Genomic DNA, 22,472 nt, shown 5'->3' with positions numbered 1-22,472 from the left:
AACTGCATGAATGTAATAATACTGTACTGCAGCTTTAGTGAAAGAGCATTCAAGATCAAACACATTTTTCAGACAATGGCTGAAACAGAAAAGCTCCATCTTACAGCAAAAATAATCATGATGATCGTGAAATCATTTGGGAGCTTACTGTGCTGTGCTCTGATCTGACTGCCCGCCTCACAGGATGGGCAGGTTCATTGCTGGTTAGGCCTCATCAGTTAGAAACTGAAATGTAAAAGTGCATCTATATTTGAAGATTTGACTTGAAGACAGCTCTCGACAGCTCATTTCTGTACACTTTTATGTGTGTGCAGTGCAGCTGTGTGTTCCACTGCTGAATTGACTGGCTGTGACAGCGTCCTCAGCGTTTCATAACACACCTGATAAGAGCAGAGAGGCTGCAAATGAGGAAAACAACGTGTGTGTGTGTGTGTGTGTGTGTGTGTGTGTGTGTGTGTGTGTGTGTGTGTGTGTGTGTGTGTGTGTGTGTGTGTGTGTGTGTGTGTGTGTGTGTGTGTGAACTGTGTGGGTGCTTGTTAAGGACTGTGGACAGTGTGCTATTTTGGGAACACAGTGTACCAGACTTTATCACCTGGTGGCACTGTCACCAAGCACACTACCATCGGGAAAGTAGCACCATAGAAAAAATCTAGTCATACTATCTAGCAATTTTTCACTTTAGAAATAAAATTGTAAAAAACTATTTAAATCATTTCAATTGAAGAACAGTTTTTTAGGCTTTGGACATCAGGTATACATGATGACAATCATTTCTACAGAGTTTAAAAATGTCATACAGACAAGTTCAGGCAGTGGTGGAAGAAGATCCTTCAGATCCTTTACTCAAGTAAAATTAGCAAGAATACAAGGATACATATTCAGAGTAATTTATATATGTAAAAATCTTTATCTGCAAAGTAAGTAAACCTATAGCTGTCAGATGAATGCAGGTGAGGTGTAAAGTAGCAAATAATGGACATGCCTCTCCCTCCCTCTTTGTCCTCCCTTTGTGATTGGACTGAAGCCTTTGTGATTGGACTGATATTGACATTGTGTGTCCTTTGCGATTCCTCCTGAGCTGTCAGGACTGGCTCATCTCACTGTCCGTACTGCTCAAGTAACAAGCCTGACTCTGGTCCATGTGACAGCAGGGAGAGGAGGCTCGCTCGCCTCAGCCTGAACATCATCTGCAGTCTGGCTACGTCCCTCTCTTCTCTGCCTTCCTCTGGTCTCTCTCACAGGGACTTTATCTTAAAATGTGTACTTTCTTTTTTTTTTTACATGTTTAATCACTTCATGTTTGCAAATCAACAGGCGAAAAAGCCATTAAAGACATCACTTTTGACATCACATATTTTTGAAGCAGATGGCGTCATGTGTCTTAATATAACCCGGACAAGCTGTCCGTCCATCCAGTGCTTATGACAGACACCTGACTGTGAGGCCTTATGGCACTGTTTCACTAATTAAGCTTAGTGTCAAACTCATTGGACCCTCTGGGAATAACACAACTGTTAAAGACGATCAACATGATGAGCCTGCATGCTTGTCAACCAGCCTTCGGTGAACTACTTTTAGTTTCAGCAACTGATAGCATCTGATCACGTCTGAAGGTTTGCCGTTTCTTTTTGAAAGACATTTTATCAATTTACAACTAAAAGATTGTTACTGTTTGCAACGGAAAGTTTCAAAGGCACATTTCACAACCCAAATACTTAAACCTGCGTTCATTCTTTTTTTGGTCAGTTGAGAACAATGCAACATTGGCATGTTTCTTCTCACCTGATTAATGTAAGTCCAACATTCACTCTGTGTTAGCTCTCTTTTGGTCTCCACCAACTCCTGAGGGAAATATCTGGCTCTGTAGCTGCTAAATGCTTCTCCAAGCTCACTAAACAGTCGCTAACTTTGCCTGTCTAGCTTTAGGTGCTGAGCAAGTGCTTTACGCTGGGTTTATCAGAGCTTTCTCACTCAAAACAGAAACAGCTGCTGGTTGCATCTGGAAGCAACGCTGATGGCAGCGGTGAGACTGAGCCAAAGCAGCATAGTTGTGGACTGGTGAACCTAGATAATGAGCTGAAAGATAATGAAGAAGCTATGATGAGCTGCAGTCAACATACAGTCAGAGGATAATTCCCTTTGAGTTTGTCACTATGAGCAACATCTTTCACATCACATGCAGTCGTTTGATCCACTGTTAACTTCAATGATGCAGCTGATCCATATGTCACATTTCTACATTTCTGATTTCATATTATTCTGATGCGGTCTCTGAGTAGCTTTCAACACATTATTGTCTGTATCTGAAAGCCAGATTTTCCAAAGATAACTTTAATGAAAGTGTCAGATATTCCACTGCGCCACATTATGTTTCTGATTAGAATTAGATTTTTCCCATTTTGTAGCTTTTCTGTGCATCTAGTAATAAACACTTCAGTGTAATTCTGTACATACTGTTTACTTCCTGCAGACCAAACAGGGACAAGCTTATTAACTCACTACTTATGTAGTGTTAAAGGTATGTATGAGGTGGAGATATTGTGGGTAGACTGATGGTTGAACTCTATGGTAGTTTCTGAGGTTGTAGTCTGTGGTGCTGCTGAATGAGCAGAATATTTGAGAAGGTAGAGCATTTCAGGGTTATGCTGCCCTCTACATGCATCTGTTCATGACACTAAGAAGCACTGACGACAACCACATTACCCTGTCAGCCAGAGGAGCTGACAGCACTGTGTCCACTGTCCTTGTTCAACCTGAATTTTATTTGGATGCTTGACCTTTTGCTTTTGCAAAATCATCGTCATGAGAAAAGGCTGAATTTCCAGATTAAAACAGAGCCCCTGATTTTTATTCTCTTTGCATTCAAGTGATAGGAGTCAGTGCTCTGTTTCTGACAGGCATGCAAGGAGGAGGTCCAGAAGAGACCAGCAGACATACCTGAAGCTTCTGCACAACACTGCAGTTGTATAGACGTGTGCTATAAGGATCTGGCTCGCAGCAGGGATGTGAACCAGCTCATAAATCCAGGGATTGAGGCTGTTTCTAGGGATTGCATTTTGGTGCGCCATTTAATCTTGGCACTTGTAGCTCAGGAATGACTTCAACCTTGTGGCTTGTAGCTGGAATCTTGCCTGTGACAGTGGGTGGCACAGCAGGTTTAGCCTGTTCAGCTTTGTTGCCACTCTGTCAGAGAGGCTTTTATTTACCTACATGGTAAATTTTGAAATGCGAGTTTATGATGTTTTCGTGAAATTAATTACATTCACATGTCCTTGATATTGTTCAATAAAATCTGATAGAACAAAACAGCCCAGGCTAAAATGCAAACATTTGCTGTGAATGTACTACACTGAATTAGTTTGTGCAAGTGTTCTTGACAGTGACAGCACTCTGTGCAGCAGAGGCTTTGTTCTTGTTGCTGAACAACACACCTACACATACAACCTGTGACTCCTAACGTTTTCTAAAGCCGGGCACAACATCATGGATTTCAAGAAATAACACTTTTTACTGTGAGGTACAATCAAAGAAAGCAGATAAAGGTGTGGATACCTCAGTCTAAAATGTTGAGCATGTTTTCTTCAGCCACCAGGGGGCTCCTTTCTTCCAGGCTATGATTAAAGTGGCACAACTGCACATGTTCAAGTAACAACAGGCTTCTTTTGCTCAAAATGGTCCTGTAAGCATCTCTTGCTTTTAGCCTGTTTGTGGTAACAGACTGCATATGAGGTACACTAACCATCTGAACATGATCTTTACATTGGAAGTGTTCTGCTCACGGTGAAGGCCTAACCTTACCTGGTGACACCGTGCTGTACTGCATCACCTTGTTCCATTAAAGTCAAAAACATTTCAAGTAATGCAAGTGTAAACAAGTGAATGCATTTAATGAAACAAAATACTAGAAACAGTGGATGCCATTTACAGTTTAAAGCATAGAGCACAAAAGATAGCTCTGAGTTCATGTGCAGTCAAACGAGTTGCATGGAGAGTCCTTCCAGCCACATGTAGCAGCTCTGAGGCTTTTATGCATCATGATTGCAAACCTGTAGCGACCAGCAGATTCCCACTGAAATTCAGTAGAATCTGAGAAATACTGACGCTGTGGTTGTCATCTGTTAGTACGACTTGCACTTTTTATTAGGATGGGTTTACTGTATGATAAAAACACAGTATTTGCACTGAAGTGAAATCATAAAGCCACAGAAAACCCTCTTCAACCAAAATGGGTCCATCCTGGATTTAGACACTAATATTTGTGCAGTCGGGCACTTCACTAGATAATCCCAACTCTGCAGGCCAACAAATTATGTCAAATCCTCTCTGAGAATTTGTCATATTTGCAGCTCTCAGAGAGGCAGTCACTGCCCCGAGGCTTTCATCACTGTTCACCATTTCATTTCACATTGAACTGTCATGTGTTCTCCAGTGACCTCCATCGTATTTTTATCACTAGACAGCCATTCGCAGTTTATCTAAGAGTCAGGTGGTCCACTTAGATCAACCAGAGAAGTCTGTGAAGAACTTCTCTATCGCAAACCGCTGCTGCAGTAGTCATTTAAAGGACTGTGTGTACGACCTTTTGACATCATCATCTGGGGAGGTATTCCTGTGGAAGCCTGCTAAAGTTCCTGCTCTGCAGTGCTTGATCAACAGTGTGAATGAAGGGGTCAATCATCTGTCTCATGTCAGTGGTGAATGGGTCAAAGGAGGGCCGCTGGGCCCCTGAGCGTTTGAAATGCCCGTCCTGGTTGCTCTGCGCACAAAGCAGCCTCTCCTCGGTCACAGTGATGTTCAGAAAGGCCGTGATGTGTTGTAGCTGTGGGAGAAGGGCCCTCTGTAGCTCCTCGTAATGCACCACCAGCAGGCGCCGTCCAAACTTCAGCCAGCTCAGAGCGTGGGATGCCCACCAGGGGGCGTAGCTGGAGACGAATTCTGGCCATTCTGCAGGTGAAAGAGAGTACAGTTGATCATTTAGACAACAGCTAGTTTCCACAAGCATTGAGTGATTTGTGTAATTATTAGATCTTATGCTAACTGTTGAATAGGCTGCCAGCATTGCCTCTGGGAAATGCAATGTTCATATACAGAATTTCCTTATTTACATCTCAGAACTCAAGAGGTGGAGTTGTTGCATATATACAGGTTTAGAGGACAGAAAGTTAATTAAGGCCAGATGTGATGTGGCCAGAGTTATGTGCCACAACGCATCTAAAATGGTCAGTTCAAGAATTCACAAATCCTGGAACAATGTCCCCATAATGTACAGTATAATACTAACTGGACACTGGACCAAAGCCAAATTTTGATTAAATAATGATATGTAATGGAATGTTCCACACAGGTGTTTTTGGAGCATTCCACAACGTTCCCAGTCTTTATTCGCTCCTGACCCAGCTTGTTTGAGATGTGTTGCTGCATCAAATTCAGAATAAGCAAATATTTACATAAATCAATGAAGATGATGAGGTCAAAGATTAAATATATTGTCTATGTTCTGTTTTCAACTGAATATATGTCAGAAAGGACTAGCAAGTTATCCATATTTTGTTTAGTTTTACACAGCCTCCCAACGTTTTTTGCAATCTTGGTGATATTGCCACTACTGGATGCTGAATTGATGATTATATGAAAAGGTGGAGGTCAGGTGGCCAGCGATGAAACCCACTTGATCTACAGTGCATGAATTAAAGATGAAACCACTATCTCAAGACATATTGCAAGCATCTTCACAAACATTTTATAATCATTATGTAACAGACTTAGTGGATTAAAATTATTCATCTGCAAATGGTCTTTACCTGCTTCTGGCAGCAGAGAAATCACAGCAGAACTTGCACTGTGCATTGGCTGACTATGGTACAGTGAGGAAGGGGGTCAACCTGTTTCCAAAGCATTTATAAAACTCAGTGCTGTAATTGTCCTCCCCGGTGCTTTACCAGAAGCCAGCATCTTGATTGCAGCCTTGATCTCTGACGCTGAGGCACTTTTGTCTGAGCGGTATTTACATTCATGCTCATATGGTTTTGAATAATATTTCTGAAATGTTGAATTTATTTCATGAGATTAAAAAGAGCACTTCTTGGCAGGAATCAAGGACTTACTCTGCATTTGTTTCAGTCTTGGCTAATATTTCTCTTTATCACCCCTCTCAAAATATTTTCATCAAAGTCTGGATAGTGCAAATGATGTTTATGCAGTATAACTTGCAAGTCCACCCCATAGTGAGTAGTACTCATTTCTATAGTTCAAAATGACTGAGGGTCCTCATATGCAATTGGTTTCTTTAGTTCAGCCATTAAAGTATGTTTTCTTACACACCTCTCCATATTCTTGGCTGTAGCTCTGTAGTTAATAATCCAGCCTCTACGTGCAACTTTAAGAACCTCCATCTGTATAGATGAAGAAATGAAAAACCCTAATTTACAACAAAAACTCTGGTCCATGAACAATGATACAAACTTCTCCTCCACTAACAGGAATGATTTTGTTTTATGTATATTCAGAAACAGGGAGAGCGTTACAGAGACGGAGGCCTAATCAGATATCAGAGCTAATCACATTCTCACTGAAGGTATTTAACAAAAGCAAACAGTCTGTCCTTGAATAGACAGGGAATTGCGACAACACCATATGTCTGACAAACTTTGGGATTAGCAAACACCACAGAGAGAGCAGCATCTGTGATGGTGACGGAGGGATCTATCACTGGATCAGATACCAGAATAAAGCCCCAAAGACCTGTAAACCTGGACTGGATGTCTCAAAAGGCTGACAAAAAAGCAGCTTGTCCAAACTTTGGTGCTTCTATGTTAACAAAAGCACTTTTTTTTTTTTTTTTTTCAACAAATCCAGAAACTGTAAGGTACTTCTTTTCCTTATCTGCAAGTCTATTCAATTCAAAGAAACATTTTTCAAAAACAAGACCCTTGAAGCTTCATTACCTGGCCCAGAAAACAGGTGGACCACCCACATTTGCTTTCATTTCTGTGTTCAAGTATCATTCTCCTTCATTTGAGACCCCCATTTCCATTCCATGCTAATGGGGGGGGCGAACAGATATTGGGCAAAGGTAATTGTTTGAAAATTAATAGTCCTTTAAGTGCAACCAAGCATAGGTTTGATCAAGAAATACAGAAAACTTGACAATTATCACAGCGAGGCTCTGACACTGGAATTCATTAGCAATCAAACATAAAACGCTCACTCCGTCTCCATGGCGTCAGCAATTCCTTTCTCCTTCATTGCATGAAACCTGGACAAATCAAAACTACCTGCCTGATGAGATGCTACTCGAGGTACAATATGTGAGGAAATGTTTTTTTGGAATTTGCATGCTGTATTGTTGTGTTGTTACAAATGGAGCCACAGGAGGATGTGTCTGACTACTGTGCACTGAATAGAAAAGCATACAGTCCCCTATGTCACTGACCATGGTATAAAAGCTGTCATAGTCAAGAGTGCAGTCTTCACTGTAAATATGAGAACTTAACTGCTTCATGATGCACTCACAGTCACAGAATCCCCTCTGGTCTGCTGTTGCTATAACATCAGCAGCAGACATTATGCAGCAGTAACAACAGCATCCTTCAGCAGAGCCATAAACTACTCCACCATCATGTCTTTATAGATTGGACTGTATTACCTTTGCTCTTCCATTGTGCATCTGTGGCGTGTCCTAAATGTCCAGCACACTTGCGGTTGAATTCAGCCATGAGGGAGCGGTAAGGGTTTCGAATCAGCAGGATGGCAGAATCAAACATCTCAATCTCTTTCTGACCGCTTTCGTGGGTCTTTACGCAGATGCTGCGGCCACTCTTCCAGTAGTCCTTTTCTCCTTTGAAACCTGGTACCAATGAATAAATGAATGAGTAATGGTCAGCTGCGAGGCAGTATTTCATGAGCACTCACTCAAACGCTCATCTGAACACTGGTGAAGTGCCCTCCCCACCTCTGTTGTACAGCGTGCCGTCGAAATAGAAGCTGCCAGTGTAGTAGCCGGTCACGAGCTCGATCAGGTGCCGTACCCAGGTGTTGCCTGCACCAGGAAAACTAGAAAGCGCCACCAGGGAGCTGGATCTCTGAGGCAGAAACATCCTCTCTTTGCACCTGGAATCTAGAAGGACAGAATTTTTGTTGCCAGTTTTATTTATAAAACCAAGCGGAGCTGCACCAGATCAGAACATGTGGCTGCGGAGATCCCGAAATGCATTCACTTTGAGAACAAAAGTAACACAGAGCAAGTCCTATGTGGCAAATCGTAGCATGAGTGCAAGAGTGACAAAATGGATGAGTGCTGAGATTTTGGGTGTGATCTAAATTTGGGATGAACACTGCTTTCAAGAGCAATTTCTTCCCCAATCATGCACTAACTGTTCTTTCCCCAAGGAAACCACACAGTATTCATGGACCGTGTCAGTGAATGGACCAGTTTTATCTGAGGTTATTTTTACAGGCTGTTTTACAGGGGAAAGAGTCTGCTGACTGCTGAGCGTGATCAGTGAAACTTATTGAATAGGATGGGATTAAAGCACAGACATGGTCTGGTAATTATTTCACTGTCCCATCTCCCTCTGTACAACCAATGAGAATGAGGCTTTACATGATCAGAGCTTTAAACGAGACCCTGTCACATGCAGTTGACGGACACAGTTTTGTATAGCAAAAATCTCACCAAGCACAGGTGTGTGATAAACCTGGAAGTGATCGTGCTCAGTGGATGCTGTGTGTGTGGAGGTGCTGGTGTAGTTCCCCACACACTGCTGGTTGTCAGACTGCTGCTTGAGACTGAAAAGAGAGGACGTCCACGTACAGAAGCAGTGGGGCTTCTTGAACACAGCCAGCGGGAGCTCCTGCAAACCAAAAGCACAAATGTTCATGTTTTTCTATGACTCATCATGATTATTTTTCTCTCCAAAGACTTTTATCTACCCAAGGGTGACGTGTCGGCTCAGTTCAGCAGGAAAGTCTGCATCACGTCCCCATTGCACACTTCATTTCATTATTTTTTCTCACTTTTCCAGCAACAGACAGTCAAAATGATCAATGTCAAAGCATGAGGACAGACTGCCGTGGAAATTTTTGAAATGTTATGCATAATCACACACACAAACATACATGTGCAATATTTCTACCAGCCATTTCTGTTTTGGGAGGAGACACAGCTGCATCCAGTAAGATCTCAGTGCGAGCTCCAGACTACTTCTCATTAGCAGCACATTAAACCCTAAATATTCAGCAAAATCCGAGGAGCTCTGTGCTCCAACATGTGATCTCCCTGGAGTGGAGACAGCTCTCTGAGCTATGGAGCCTCCTCTCCTGGAAGTGGAGAACCGCTGGTAAACTACAGAGAGCAATATGCAATTAAACTGCTCATCAAGTCTGTAATTTGAGAGAGCTATTTCAAACCTTATCTGTGCAGGTCTCGATGCAGGACTGTGTGGTCAGGTTAAGCTGAAGGGAGTGGATGGGGAAGGTGCTGATGGTGTTCTTCGGCAACTTGAAGCAACCACGGTAGTGAATGTTTCTGACTGCAAAGAGGAAAATACATGTGAGAAAACAGTAGCACATGAGTGGCAGGATAAGAAAATTACATTTGGTACGATTCACCTGCATTAACCAGCATTAGGGCCTGATTTCATTTATTCACTGATAAAAGCAACTAAAGGCTTTACTGAGACAACAACAACGTTATTCAAAATTAGGTTGAATGTAAATTAGCAATCTGTATTTCTGCCCTAATTACATTCCTATACTTCACTGATTCTAGTGTATAATATGTTCACAATTCAGCTAAAAGCTCCAGAGACACTGAACCTTCCGATCATGAATATTAATACTGCATATGATATAAACTTCTTATACATTTGACCTTGCCAACAGCAATGATGGGATGCATATCTTTAAGGCCAACACAACTCTAATAAGAGTTATACTGACTTCTTCATGTATATGTTGTTCTTTTAAAGAAATATACAGCATCTTAAGTCTGGTGCATCACAACCTTTCTGTGACATGCCCAATGCAAAAGAGGGTAGACAGGCAGACAATGTGTATCCTTTGATGCTCCTCGCCTCAGAGAATATTCTTCAACAAACGACATCAATCAAGGGTAAAGTTGCAGTGGGCTTGATGTTATACAAAAATTCACCTGTTTTCTCTATGTCTGTGGCCCTTAACTCTGAGCTGATTCACATTCATTCAGATTCATACAGGAAATGAAATCTTAAACAAACAAAAAAAATTTAGAAAAGCTCTGTCGTCCTCAAACAGCCAGGCAAACAGGACTCAAACAGGAACAGTGTGGTCCATTTGTTGGGGATCATTTTCAGCTGTGGATTAATACACATTTAGTTTTTGAGTGCAGTGGGTGTTGTGGCACCCTGGGGTGTCTTGACAACACACCAAGGCTGTTGCAATGTACAGTGCATTTTTAATAATCTTTCATCACATTAAAAAACAAGGCAGCATTTACATAAACAGCATTTTCATATTACATTTTCAATAACACAGAGGACTAAAGATCTAAAAATCTCCACATCAAAAACCCTGTTAAATATGCTGTTACAGCACCGCAGAGACTGGTGATGACGGCTCATGGTTGCTGGTTGTTGTAATAATGGAACACGCTTTCCAGCGCATGAGATTTCCGGGTGATAATGACTGTCGCAGCAGTGATGGAAAATTTTCTTTCTTTAAGTCAGCCTTCATCACAGTCTGAGACAACCAAATGAGGTAAAATTAGACTGTATGGTGAAAACTCAGCTGACAGCTTTTCTTTAGAGAGAGAGGTTAGCTGTTCCACAGCAGAACAAAAGAAATGCACTCCATCGACTAGCATGCTTAGCTTTTATATACATTTTTAGTTAAAGTTTAGAATTTAACCACAAAACAGATCAACTTTTTCACAGTGAATTGAGAATAGGTCTATATAGTGCAATATTTTTACTAACTCTGCATTCTCTTGACTGATTTGTTTTTTGGGGAATTTCAGTTTGAAAAGTTATTTCTTCACTGCTTTGTGAAGTCCTCCACAGAGATAATAAATAGCAAACAGTCCCGTGTCTTTCCTGAGGGACGTTGACTCACATTTTCTGTGGCCTGGCAGCTGCTCCTCCACCTTGTAAATGGAGAGTCGGCCCACTCCGCCACAGGGAGACCCCCTCTCACCCCGACACACCAGACTACAATCCTCCTCAGGAGCCCGTGGGCTACTGATCCTGTTCCCACAGTGGCATTCAGCTCCATACTCCAGACCTGCAAACTGGTACCCACTAGCCACACACACACACACACAAACACACACACACACAGATGGACACAGTTATTGCCCAAGCCAAGGGCAATCCATAACCCAAAGCTATTGCCTTCAGGCTAAGCCATCCCACAGGACATTAGCTAACATTTCAAACTTATCATTTAACTCAAACTTCCCAGCATTAAATCTACAGTATGGGCCATCCCCTGTGACATTTGTCAGTCCTTCTCCATCTGCACTTGTCTGACTGTGTAATGCTCTTTTCCAGCTGTGCTGCAGTCACCTCTGATCTGTACTTTACATATCAAGGCTGTTGTGACTCATCCTCTCTCTTTATCCTCCCTCCTTGGGACAGAGACCTCATCAGAATTGACCTTTTCACATGTGTCCTTTGAAGCTTCCTCATAAATTGCCTTGACTTTTTACTTCTACTTATCGCAGTAATTGGCCTGCTCAGGTAACGAGCATGACAAGCATGTGTGTGTGTGTGTGTGTGTGTGTGTGTGTGTGTGTTGGGTAGGGGAGCTTGAGATGTGAGCACCAACCCTCTGCATCCATCTGTCCTCTGCTGTTCTGTTTCAGCAGGTCTGCTCTGCTTCCTTGCTGCTAAGATATTAGAAGGAATAATTTAAGCGGGCCATTCCTTGAGTTTGCTTTGAAAAATCCACCTGCCTCTCCACATTTTCTTGCAGCTTTAGACAGTCATTACAATGCTGCGAATTCAGCTCACACTGACCCAATCAGAGATATTCACCCCACGGCCACAGGAAAGCACACATCTAACCTCTGACTTATCCACCGACTGCTGTAGTCAGCTCATTAAGCTTTCTAACACATACACACCTCCCTCCTTCCTTCTTCTGCAACAGATCAAGCCTTCTGTCCTGGCCTGCTCTTCACTCTCCCCTCTCCCCTCTCTCACCCCCCTCATCTTTTACTGTCATCCAGCCACCTGGCTCTCCGCTGGCTCCAAACACAGGGGGCATTCATGGAGGGGACTGAGATCCAAAGCATTTACTCAAACAGCAGGCCTTCTGTGGTCCCTTCACAGGAGCCCACCGCAAACGCATTACCTTTCTGAGCAGGTGTCTTGACACAGAGAGCTGGTCATTTTGCGCAGGTCATAAAGCATCGTTCCTCCCAGGGCTCGATCGCTGGCATTGTGCAGAAAGCAACCAATGTAGGTTCCTGCATGTGTCAAAGAAATCCAGACAGAAAACCATTCAGACTGAAAAGTCCCTGTAGAGGCACTCAGGAAGCGCCCTCACCATTGAAAAGGGTCAATTTGAAAAGTATTTGAGTGAAACGTGTGTTTCTGTTACAATAACATTTCATGCTGTCGAGATTAATCAATTAATCGATCAGCTGGGCCACGGAAAAATTAACTGATGACAATTTTGAAAATCAGTTGATTATTTAAGCAAAAATTCAAAACATTCCTTTTTTCTAGCTTCTCGAATGAGGAACAGCTTTGTTTCCTTTGTTTTATATGATCGTAAAGTAAATATGTCTGGTGGTTTGGGATCATTACTTTGACTAAATAAAGCATTTTGACAGTGTCACCTTGAGCTCTGTGAAACAGTTATGGGACATTTTATTGACTAAATGATTCATCAATCAAACTAATGGACAGTTTATGAAAGTAATGAAATATTATGAAATTATTCTCCCTAATGAAAGTAATCATCAGTTGCAGCCCTAATAACATCTGTTACACCACAAATGAAGCTTCTTTTCTGGTTCTTTCTATGAGATAGATTCTGAGCAGATTTACATAAAAAGAAATTAGAATGATTTCTACAATAATTACAGTAATTCTGAATGCACTTTGTTCCATGCTATGACAATACACAATGTGCACAGCTGCAATTAGCCATGACGGATGTTGACACTCTCCTCTTTAACTTGATTTGGACATAAACCAGACTTCCTCTGTCTTTAGTCTGGCACTGGCAACGTCCTCTAACGGTGCCAAAGCAGCTTTGCGTCATCAGTTACTCACACTAATTATGCACCAACATGTATTGTGAGCCATAATATCCAACTAATTTCTAACATGATGAGGACTAATCTAATATCCAATATAGATTATTCTTATTCCTACATTATAGTGAACCTTATTTACTATCACTAGAATAAAAATCACCCCTGGAGAAAGAAGGATGTAACACATAATAGACTACGACAGAATATTATGATGTGCTGGCAAGATTAAGGCTCCATATAAAATGTCACCTAAATTCAGTCTTTGATGCTGTCCTTGTCTTTGCCACATTTCTACATCAAGCTCTGCTCAGCTAGATGCCTTCCTTATAAACACCACTCTTGGTGTGGAGGTTAACATATGCATTTCTTTGTGTGCAGGCTTCATTTACATCTCGCTAGATGTTCCTCCTCATTCAGGATCTGTATGTTGGGAACAGGTATTGTATTGTATTTGTATTCATAAAGGTTTCAAGGATACTGAGGACATTTTGTGTTAACTACCAGCACAAGAAAGACTGATGCCAACTGTTCAAAGAGAGGAATTAAAAAGTGTTGAAGGAGATACTTGCCACTAGAACTGAAGAGATGTGGCAGCAAGGTGCACAGGCAAGATGGAAGCAAGCAATGGACCGTGAAATCTCTGGCAGACCGAGCATCACCATATCGAATTCGTGATTCAATCAGTCTGCTATGTCCTCTGAAGCCCGTCCAGCCTGTTGTGCTGGGGCGAGGCTGAGTCACCAGCCGCCTGTGCCTCAGGAGACAAACACTGGAGAACAGCAGCAGATGCTGCCTGAAAGCACTAAGAGACTGGGACTGCCAAAGTCTGAGGCAGGAAGCATCTCAAGAGGCGTCACCCAAGGTGAGGCTCGCCTACCCCCCTCACCCACCCAGCAGGGCCAGTCATTGCTTTAATCAAAGTGAAGGAGAAGCCCCAGGCAGCTGCAGCTGAGGGTTAATGGAGGGAAGCAGCCCCAAATTCCCAGACATGATAGAAATGACTGCACTTAGGTCTGACACTGTGTCGCTTTCTTAAACACGAAGACAGATGGTTGTGCTGGAGTTGAGTCTTCCCCACAGAATTGGATGGAGAAGGCTAATGACATGATGACCAAGTATGAGGACATGTGCCACTGCTATAGGGGTCACATGTGCACCGTGTGTGTCCACTAAAGTGGGCTGAGTTCAGTCTCACTGCTGGGTCTATAATGTCCTCACAGATGTGAGGAGAGTCATTGAAAGCACAGCAGAGAGGGTTTCAGACCATAGTATGCTGACCCAAGCCAGGGTGGGAGAGGATCAACTCAACAGGGCTTTTGATACTGAAACACCTTAAATACAGTGTCTGCAGATCACTCTGAAGATCTGAATGTAGCAGAAGATGCGCATACAACCAAGAGCATAGGGTTAGAAGTGGGGGAGACATGATGAAATGCTAAAATAACCCTATGTAGATAAGGAATCTCTTTAAATTTAGTATATATAAGATTCAATAATTCAGCAAAACCCACTAACTCTAAAAGGCTAATGGGCAGTGAGAATGATTTAATATTAGAAAAATCATAAGGATTAGAAAAAATACTAAGGATAATATTTAAAAGGTAAAAAAAGATGAGATGTAATATAAGCCATCAAATATTAAAATACACATTTTAAGAATAGTCCATTTTCACTTTTAAAATTGTTAACATTGATAAAATTGTTTAAGATTGTTTCAAATTTAGAAATTTTTAATTGTGCTTTCCATAATGCAGGTATAACAGAATGAAGAAGAAATGCTGTGTAAACCTCTGCATTGTTAACGCACAAATCCTTTTCAGTTTCTGATATTTACTGATAGATGATGTTGTATCAGAGCTCTGTGGGCTTTACTGTTTTATTTTTGATAGATGTATGATGATTAAATGATTTTTGACCCTGAAAAGAAAAAAGAAAGCACTGAAGGGACCCTTTTTCAGGCCTGAGTGGTCCCTGCAGGTAATCTTGCAGGCTGTGTACAGCCACAGCAACCTTCACCAATAAGGTAGGGCAACATTTCTGTAGCCTGGGAGGCAAAACCCAGGGGACCAGCCCCCCCACAAACACTTCCTGCAAACAGTCTGCTGCTTGTTAAGCTCGCTGCTCTGACCATACGTTAATAAGTGAAGGTGACTCAAAAGAGTGCATCAACATTTTTATCAAGTCTTCTCACATCTGGACTGTAGTGGCTGTACAGTCAGCAGACAATATTCAAAGAGACCTCCGTAAGAAAATCAAACCTCAGACAATAAAGTGACAACCATCTATTTCACAAAATTTGCAGGGGAATCAACACAAACTTCATAAAAATCAATCAAACAAAATACTAACACAAAGAGTGTGACTACTGCTGTGCTGCTGTGTGTAATATCGCTTACTTCTGATCCCTCTGCACATCTCTGGACGTGTAATTCTTCTGATATGTATTTTACATATCAAGGAATTTGTGGCTCATTCCTGTGAGGCACAAAGTTTCCAGCAGCAGACACAAAGTGTTATGCATCTCACACTTTTATTATAAAATGTTTGAATAGGTAGGGCTCCTGGATCTATGAATATCTGACACTGAAAATGCGTGTGCGAACCTTTCTACCCGGCTGTGCAATGTTGTGTCGAAGCAGTCGGTGAACACAGATGAAAAAATGAAAATAAAACAGTGAAAACATAAAGACTGATTATCAAACTACAGAACTAAATATATCATATTATAGATGCAGAGAAGTGGGTTGGCTTGTGATTAAAGCTGCAGGCCTTTAATTTTGCCTGTATGATTTTCTCATACTTTTCCTTATTATTCAGTTCTTTGGTGTTCCAGAGCAGGTGCATCACCATGTCACAGATAAACAGGTACTAATATACAGCATGCATCAGCCAATAAATAGAAAATAATTGCAGTACAGAAATACCAAAGATGGGTTTAAGGCAATTTAGCAACAGTGTTGTTATTGCATAGTTTGTCCACCAGAGAGCACTGACAAATATATCGGCAATTCTTTGATAACCAAATGTTAGGAATAATTTAAAAAGATTCGGCTTTGTTATGTGGTTAAAAACATAGTGGACAATATTGTTTTGGTATCAGCATCAAACACCTTGTATTATTTGTTGGGCTGTGGTCCAGAGACTTCAGCTGTGAGGCTTGGAAAACAAGACTGTGTTGGATGAATAGGAGCTGTTTAATCATCTCATGATAGTCCTAATTTAGTAACTAGAAGACAGTTACTGTTGATATGTGTCTGCTCACTGAGTAAGAAAGTGATTTTTAATCCACTTTAGAAAGACACGTCAGAAATGATACGTGAGATTTGTGGAACATTGAAACTGCAGCTAACTATCACTTGATGAATCTGTGGATAAGCCTGCACGTTTTCATGAATGGATTAGTCATTTAGTCCCTTAAAAAAACAGTGAAAGATTCCTATCACAAACTCACAGAGCACAAGGAAGCATTTTTGTTCAGTGATCCAAAGCAAAAATATTCCATTAACGATGATATAAAACAGAGAAACCAGCAACTTCTCACATTTGAGAAGCTGGAGCCAGCAGATCCATGTGTTTTTGCTCAATCAATGACTGTTTTGGAAAAAGAATTATTCACTTCCTTGCCAAGAGGTTGATGAGAAGAATGATACCACTCTCATGTCCGTACCGTTAGCTTGGTCTAACACACAGACAGGAAGTGAGGAAACAGCTGGACGGCTCTGTATCAAGGCAACAAGCCTCTGAAGCAAACACATTATGTCTTCGTTGTTGAATCTGTGCAAAAACCAAATGTAAAATGACACATGGTGGCTTTATGGGGGGTTGTGTGATGGACCATGTCATAGCTGGGAGCAGTGACTTCCTGCAGTCCCTGCTGGGCGCCTGGCATCCTCACTTTGACCGATCTCTGATTTCAACTAACAAGATGTAATGTGTTAATTAGTGAGCTTCAGTAGGTGGATTTTCAAACTTCAGACAGCTGGCTATCTGATGAATTTTCTGTCAACTTAATCAGCAAATCGCCTCATCTTTTCACCACTAACTGACACTGAGGAATACATATTTGTCTATGGGTGTAATGCAGAGGTTTATGAATGAGATCAGAAATAGTTGGCCCGGGCATGTGTTACAGTCGACCTGAGTATTTAATTCTGTGTCCTGGATAATGCTTTTTAAAAGGAACCTTTGCCAGATGGCTTTTGCTGAAACTGATCTCATTCCTGCCTCCAACATTTTTCATCTGTATTACCCTACTTAGTGACTGAGTGGTTATGTAGTGTCTGTTTAAAAAAAGGATTAAGAGCTCTTGTAGGATGCTTTTCAAGAATGAGTTAGAAGAACAAATGTTCCACTGGAGGTAATTCCATTGTATTTATCTTTTCATCAAAATGGCACTGACAGGCCTGTTCAACAATAGACTAAATCTCCAGGGATATCTTTAAGTACTCAAGAAAAGGTGAGGGCTCTTTAATAGAGAGCACAAGTAAGCAATTATATCATTTTTATCTTCATAATTACTAATTTATTTTCTGGAAACTTTAGAGCATATCCACTTTTTCCTTCTCTGGTTTTTAGATGATCAGCAAGCACTACCCCTCATCTACAGGATATGAAGCATCCACACGTAAAATGTCATATAAATGTATAATGAAGTCTTCTAAATGTTCTAAGGTCATGATTATGTGTTCATAAATGTACAATGAAGCTTGTTGTCAGTGCACTGTGGAAGCCCTGTGCAGAATTACCTCTGCTCCAGGCCATCTGAGCTGCAAAGTAAATCACAAAATAAAAAATAAACGTGTATATTTGCTCCTTCATATATTATTCACCAGGAAAACCACCGTCTCAGTTAACACATCTTCACCAGGATATTTCAATCTCTCACATCCTCCCCCCACTGCTCTATTTCAGAAAGCATGATTGTGTTATAGCCCAGAGCCTTTTCACTGAATATCTGCCGATTTGTTTTGTTTAATGACAATAGAGGTGCACAACCTTGGCTGCTGATATATAAGGTCAGTTCATGATTGACAAAACCACCTTGTATGTTGTGATGAGGCCATACAATCACAAATCTGTCAGGTAACATAAGCATCTTTTGGCAGCCATATTGGAGGTCCTGTGCTTTCGAAAAGCCTGGCAACAAGTGGCTGATTGAACTGGTCAAAGCACAGCTTTCCAGTCTCAACAGAATTAATTGGAACTGGTTCCTGATTCTTACAGTTTGTGGTGAACAGAACAATAGCATTGATTTTTCATTCACATGCTGGCCAGCTAGTTAAAAATAGTATTAGCTGACTATCCCTTTCATGTTGTTAATGCCTCACTGGCACAACTAATTAATGTAAACAGGGCAAGAAGTGGCCAGCGGTCACTTGTTAACATTAACACTGGTTGCTTTGCTTCTTTGGCCTTCTTAGTTTGCTAGATGAAGAAAAGCTGCAGTGATGTTGATTAAGTCACAACTCCAAGTACAGTATTTAAGAATTGAAACCTGGACTAAAGACTGAACAGTCTAATCTACTGAGTGACTTTTAGGATTTAGGAATTGAATGTGTTCACAGAACGAGTACCTTTGTGTCTGCTGCTCCTGTGGAGAGACACTCTTTGCTCTGGACTCTCTGGCAGCAGACTGTGAAACCAGCGGCGATGCAAGTGTTGGACCCCCAGGCTTTGGGAAGCGGGCCAGTGTCGCCCTGCCTTGGCTCCCCCTCCGGACACAGGCTGAATGGCGGCCCATCTGGAGCGTGCCCTCACACCCAGGCCGGCAGTCCTGAGGACCGTAGGAGGTGCTGCGAGGGATAGCAGTGGAGGCAGGCTGGCGAGGTTTTGCTGGGTTACTCTGGTGCTGGAGCGCTGCAGGAGCAGGATGCTGCCTGCCATCAGATAGGCGATGCCCAGACAGAGCAGCAGCATCTGAGCCCGCTTCAAGAGGCAGTGCAGTCTGTAGAGGGGCGCCACCATTCTGTTTACTGTCTCTCACCTTAGTGGAAGGCCATTTCATGGATCAGGTACGTGGATATCTGTAGCCTACTTACAAGTTCATAATCTTGGAAAGACCTGCAGCATCTGACAGTATTGTAGATACTGTGTCTTGATCCTTCGTCGCCATGGAGCCAATAGCAGCAGTGGAACAATGGATGTGTCTCAACAGAGGGATTTAATATCCAAGGCTTTGGCCACTGACTCCGGGATGATACTTGGAGGAAAGCTGAGGCACCAAAACAGAAAAAAAAAACAAAAAAACATAAGCAGCGGGAATTAAAGCACAAGTGTATTTCTCTGTATGGGAACACAGTGAAAGGGAAGGGGAGTACATGCCTTGTGGATTAGATGCACAGCTCATGTTGACATATGGGCTTGTGTTTCTGTCATGCAGCATCTTGAAACACATCCCTTGGTGTCTGCTGCTTCATTGCTTTCATTCCTGCCTTTGTTTTTGATTTGGAACCCTTCCTCAAGTTGTGTTCTGCAATTCCTGTAATTCCTCTTTCATTTGTGTGCTGTCTGTGCTCTGCTATCACAAGAATCTGTTTTTAAAAAAGGAGGGGAGTCCAGAAATTCCACCAACCTTTACTAATATGGCTTTTGAGTTGGATTCCATTTCAGTGCAGAGATTTTCTTCACTTCCTGCACTGTCAGATTGTGAAGCTGGGATATATTGCCAGTGTTAAAATAAGGATAATCTAAGTCCCAGTTATCACAGTGAAATGACATCATGTGATAAAAAACTGTCTGGAGAGCGCATTATGGGTGCTTATGAAAGGAGGATTATCATAGCAGTATGCAGACCATCTCTCTCATTTGTGGAGAGATGAATAAGTGATGAATAAAAAAAACGTGCAAAGATGAGATGTTGAAGATTACAGAATGATTAGGAAGTAAAACAGCCAAACGTTCCAAGTGTTTGTGAAGCCTGGTACTTGGAGTGGAGAGAGGCGCAGTGAAGTGCAGCCCTGACCCGTTCTGTGCGCTTTGTCCGTTTTTTCTGTCACGATGCAAGCCCCTCTTTGATGATGTGACTTGCTGTGGTCTATGGAGGTTTCCATATAATGTGTCTACACCCCTCAGTGGATGCCTACCAGACCCAGCCTCTCTCTCTCTTCCCTCACATCCGATGATATCCGTTATTTGCCCCGTTGTGTCGGTGGCCGTCACACACACACCGTCATGCCCTTCAGCTCTACTTTTCATCTCAGGCCTCTAGTTCTGTCTTCTGAAGCGGACCCGCCACACTGTACCCCCCACTCCCCAAAAAAGTAGGGGTGCGGTGGTGCTCCTGAGGATAGGAGCAACAGTTTGCACAATGAACACTCTCTGATCAAGTCCGAGTGCCCAAGTTATGTTCAACTCCAATTTTTTACCCATAATATAACTCACGATGACGCCGAACGCTCCTAAAATCCCCACACCTGTCTGTTGTGATGTAGAAGCATGGACGAGAGGCTGGGAGATGAATGCATACACACCGAGAATAAACACGAATCACCTATTTAAGAATCCGAGGTCTTCCATCTTAAAACCCCTGACTCTGCCTCCACCATTTACAGTACAGGACAGCTGAACATGCGGCTTACCTTCAGCGGTGGAGCGGTACGCACACCATCCGTGTGTTTTGCGAATACTTATCAGTTTATAGCCGTCATGATGGCTGTTTTCCCCGCTTACTGTCCAGTGAAGGTCTCCTCGGCTCTCCAGCATTTCCCAGAGCTGGTATTATATAAGCTCTCTCTCTCTCTCTCTCTCTCTCTCTCTCTCTCTCTCTCTCTCTCTCTCTCTCTCTCTCTCTCTCTCTGCCAGCCAGTGCTGCTCTCCGTCGCTTGGAAAGGCTGGCACGGCGATATAAAGCACAGACAGTATGTGTGAGTGTGTATTGGTGAGAGAGAGAGAGGAGGTGATGAGGAGGAGGGGGAGGAGGGGGGGGAGGAGGAGGAGGAGGGGAGTAAGTCTCATTTGCATTGGTGAAACGCGTCACAGCTCCACCACTGTGCAAACGGGAGAATTATGTCCAACAGCCCACAGCTTGCACTGCACACAAGGGGCCCTTACAAGAAACAGCGGCTTCTCCATTCACACCGTCACATATCTTCCGACACCGAGCTTCATATACACCGTACCGTTATGCCTTTATCGCCATGCACTCTGCACTGGACCACGGGTTTGGCGTAAAGTAGGCTACCCGAGCAGCATGCACGCTGCAGCGCGCTGACACTACTCTGGAGTTTCGGGGGAAAACATCAACAGTATTCTGTAGCCTGAATCAATTCAGCCAGAGAGGATGTTTGGCTTTGTGCGTATTTGGTAAAGGGAGCATGCATTGCATCAAATTTAATATGGAAAGGCTGTCTTTGTCATTATAATGGGAGGCATGGATTTCGCAGCCATATCTCTGAAGTCCCATCAGGACTGCAGATCCTGGCATCCGCTGATAGTTCGGGGATCCACAACTCAAATCATCTGTCTCATTGACCAGTTTATTGTCCTCATTTATAGTTGTTCGCTTGGATTTAGCCTTGCACGCTTGTTTGTTTGAAGTTCTAAATGATTGGAGTTTGTCGTGATGAGTCATGGATGATGCATCAGTCAGCCCTGGTTGACTGTATTATATCTTTGCACTTCAGCACCACGAACAGCGGCTCGTCTGCGCGCTCCTGTCATGAACAAAGGGAAATTAACAGCGCATAGCAAAGCGCTTTGTCATGGCTGATTGACCTTCAGCCTGTTTTATACTGTCCATGCCTTCAACCGAAGGCCCTCAGGTACAGTCCATGGGCTGCTGATGTGTTAAAGGGTGCAGGGTGCCACAAAAAAAGAAAAGAAAGAAAGAAAAAAGAAAAAGAAAAATGCATTTTGATGCAGTCTTGAGTCTTAATATGTTAATCTGCTTTGAAGTCTGCAAATGTTAAAAGGTTCCATTTCATAAAACATCTGAAGAAATCTGGGAGTTCTTTGAAACTACTTTTTTTCTGGTGTAATTGAAGGGGTTTGAAGAATTTTCTACATGTGGGGAAGATGAGTCGTTAAGATGGAAATGATCATCATTTCAAAACCATCAGAAGGGATATGTCACTTATTCTTTTTGTTCTAATTCTTCTCCCTATGCTAACAAATCAAATATAATTTGCCTGGCATCTTCCATCTTATTTGAACTTGGGGATGTCAAGGCGGCAGAACACTTACATATTATGAGATAAGTGCTTTGCTTACTTACTATGCATACAAAATGAAG

At 42.3% G+C, this 22,472-nt stretch overlaps 1 protein-coding gene across 1 annotated transcript; it reads right to left on the bottom strand.

Moving 5' to 3' along the window:
* Positions 1-3,860: 3,860 nt before the first annotated feature.
* LOC139344907 (sialate:O-sulfotransferase 1-like) lies at positions 3,861-20,949 on the bottom strand. The gene is made up of 10 exons (XM_070983345.1): positions 20,821-20,949; positions 19,282-19,454; positions 18,817-19,187; positions 12,331-12,445; positions 11,089-11,273; positions 9,409-9,530; positions 8,675-8,852; positions 7,952-8,116; positions 7,646-7,846; positions 3,861-4,944 (listed from the first exon to the last, which is right to left on the bottom strand). The coding sequence occupies exons 2-10, from the start codon at positions 19,353-19,355 to the stop codon at positions 4,592-4,594; spliced, it is 1,764 nt and encodes a 587-aa protein (XP_070839446.1). The 5' UTR covers positions 19,356-19,454; positions 20,821-20,949; the 3' UTR covers positions 3,861-4,591.
* Positions 20,950-22,472: the final 1,523 nt, after the last annotated feature.

The sequence above is a fragment of the Chaetodon trifascialis genome, chromosome 16, assembly GCF_039877785.1.
Source record: "Chaetodon trifascialis isolate fChaTrf1 chromosome 16, fChaTrf1.hap1, whole genome shotgun sequence".
NCBI lineage: Eukaryota > Metazoa > Chordata > Actinopteri > Chaetodontiformes > Chaetodontidae > Chaetodon > Chaetodon trifascialis.
Note: the sequence above shows the minus strand (reverse complement) of the source record. Positions and strands in the feature narration are given on the sequence as shown.

What these genes read in the sequence shown, in the direction of transcription:
- LOC139344907 (XM_070983345.1), bottom strand. Translation starts at nt 19,355, where the DNA reads ATGGCGACGAAGGATCAAGACACAGTATCTACAATACTGTCAGATGCT. An exon ending in CTTTCCAAGATTATGAACTT is followed by an intron (nt 19,188 to 19,281) that starts GTAAGTAGGCTA and finishes GCCCCTCTACAG; the next exon opens with ACTGCACTGCCTCTTGAAGC. An exon ending in CAAGACACCTGCTCAGAAAG is followed by an intron (nt 11,274 to 12,330) that starts GTAATGCGTTTG and finishes GTGTGTGGCTAG; the next exon opens with TGGGTACCAGTTTGCAGGTC.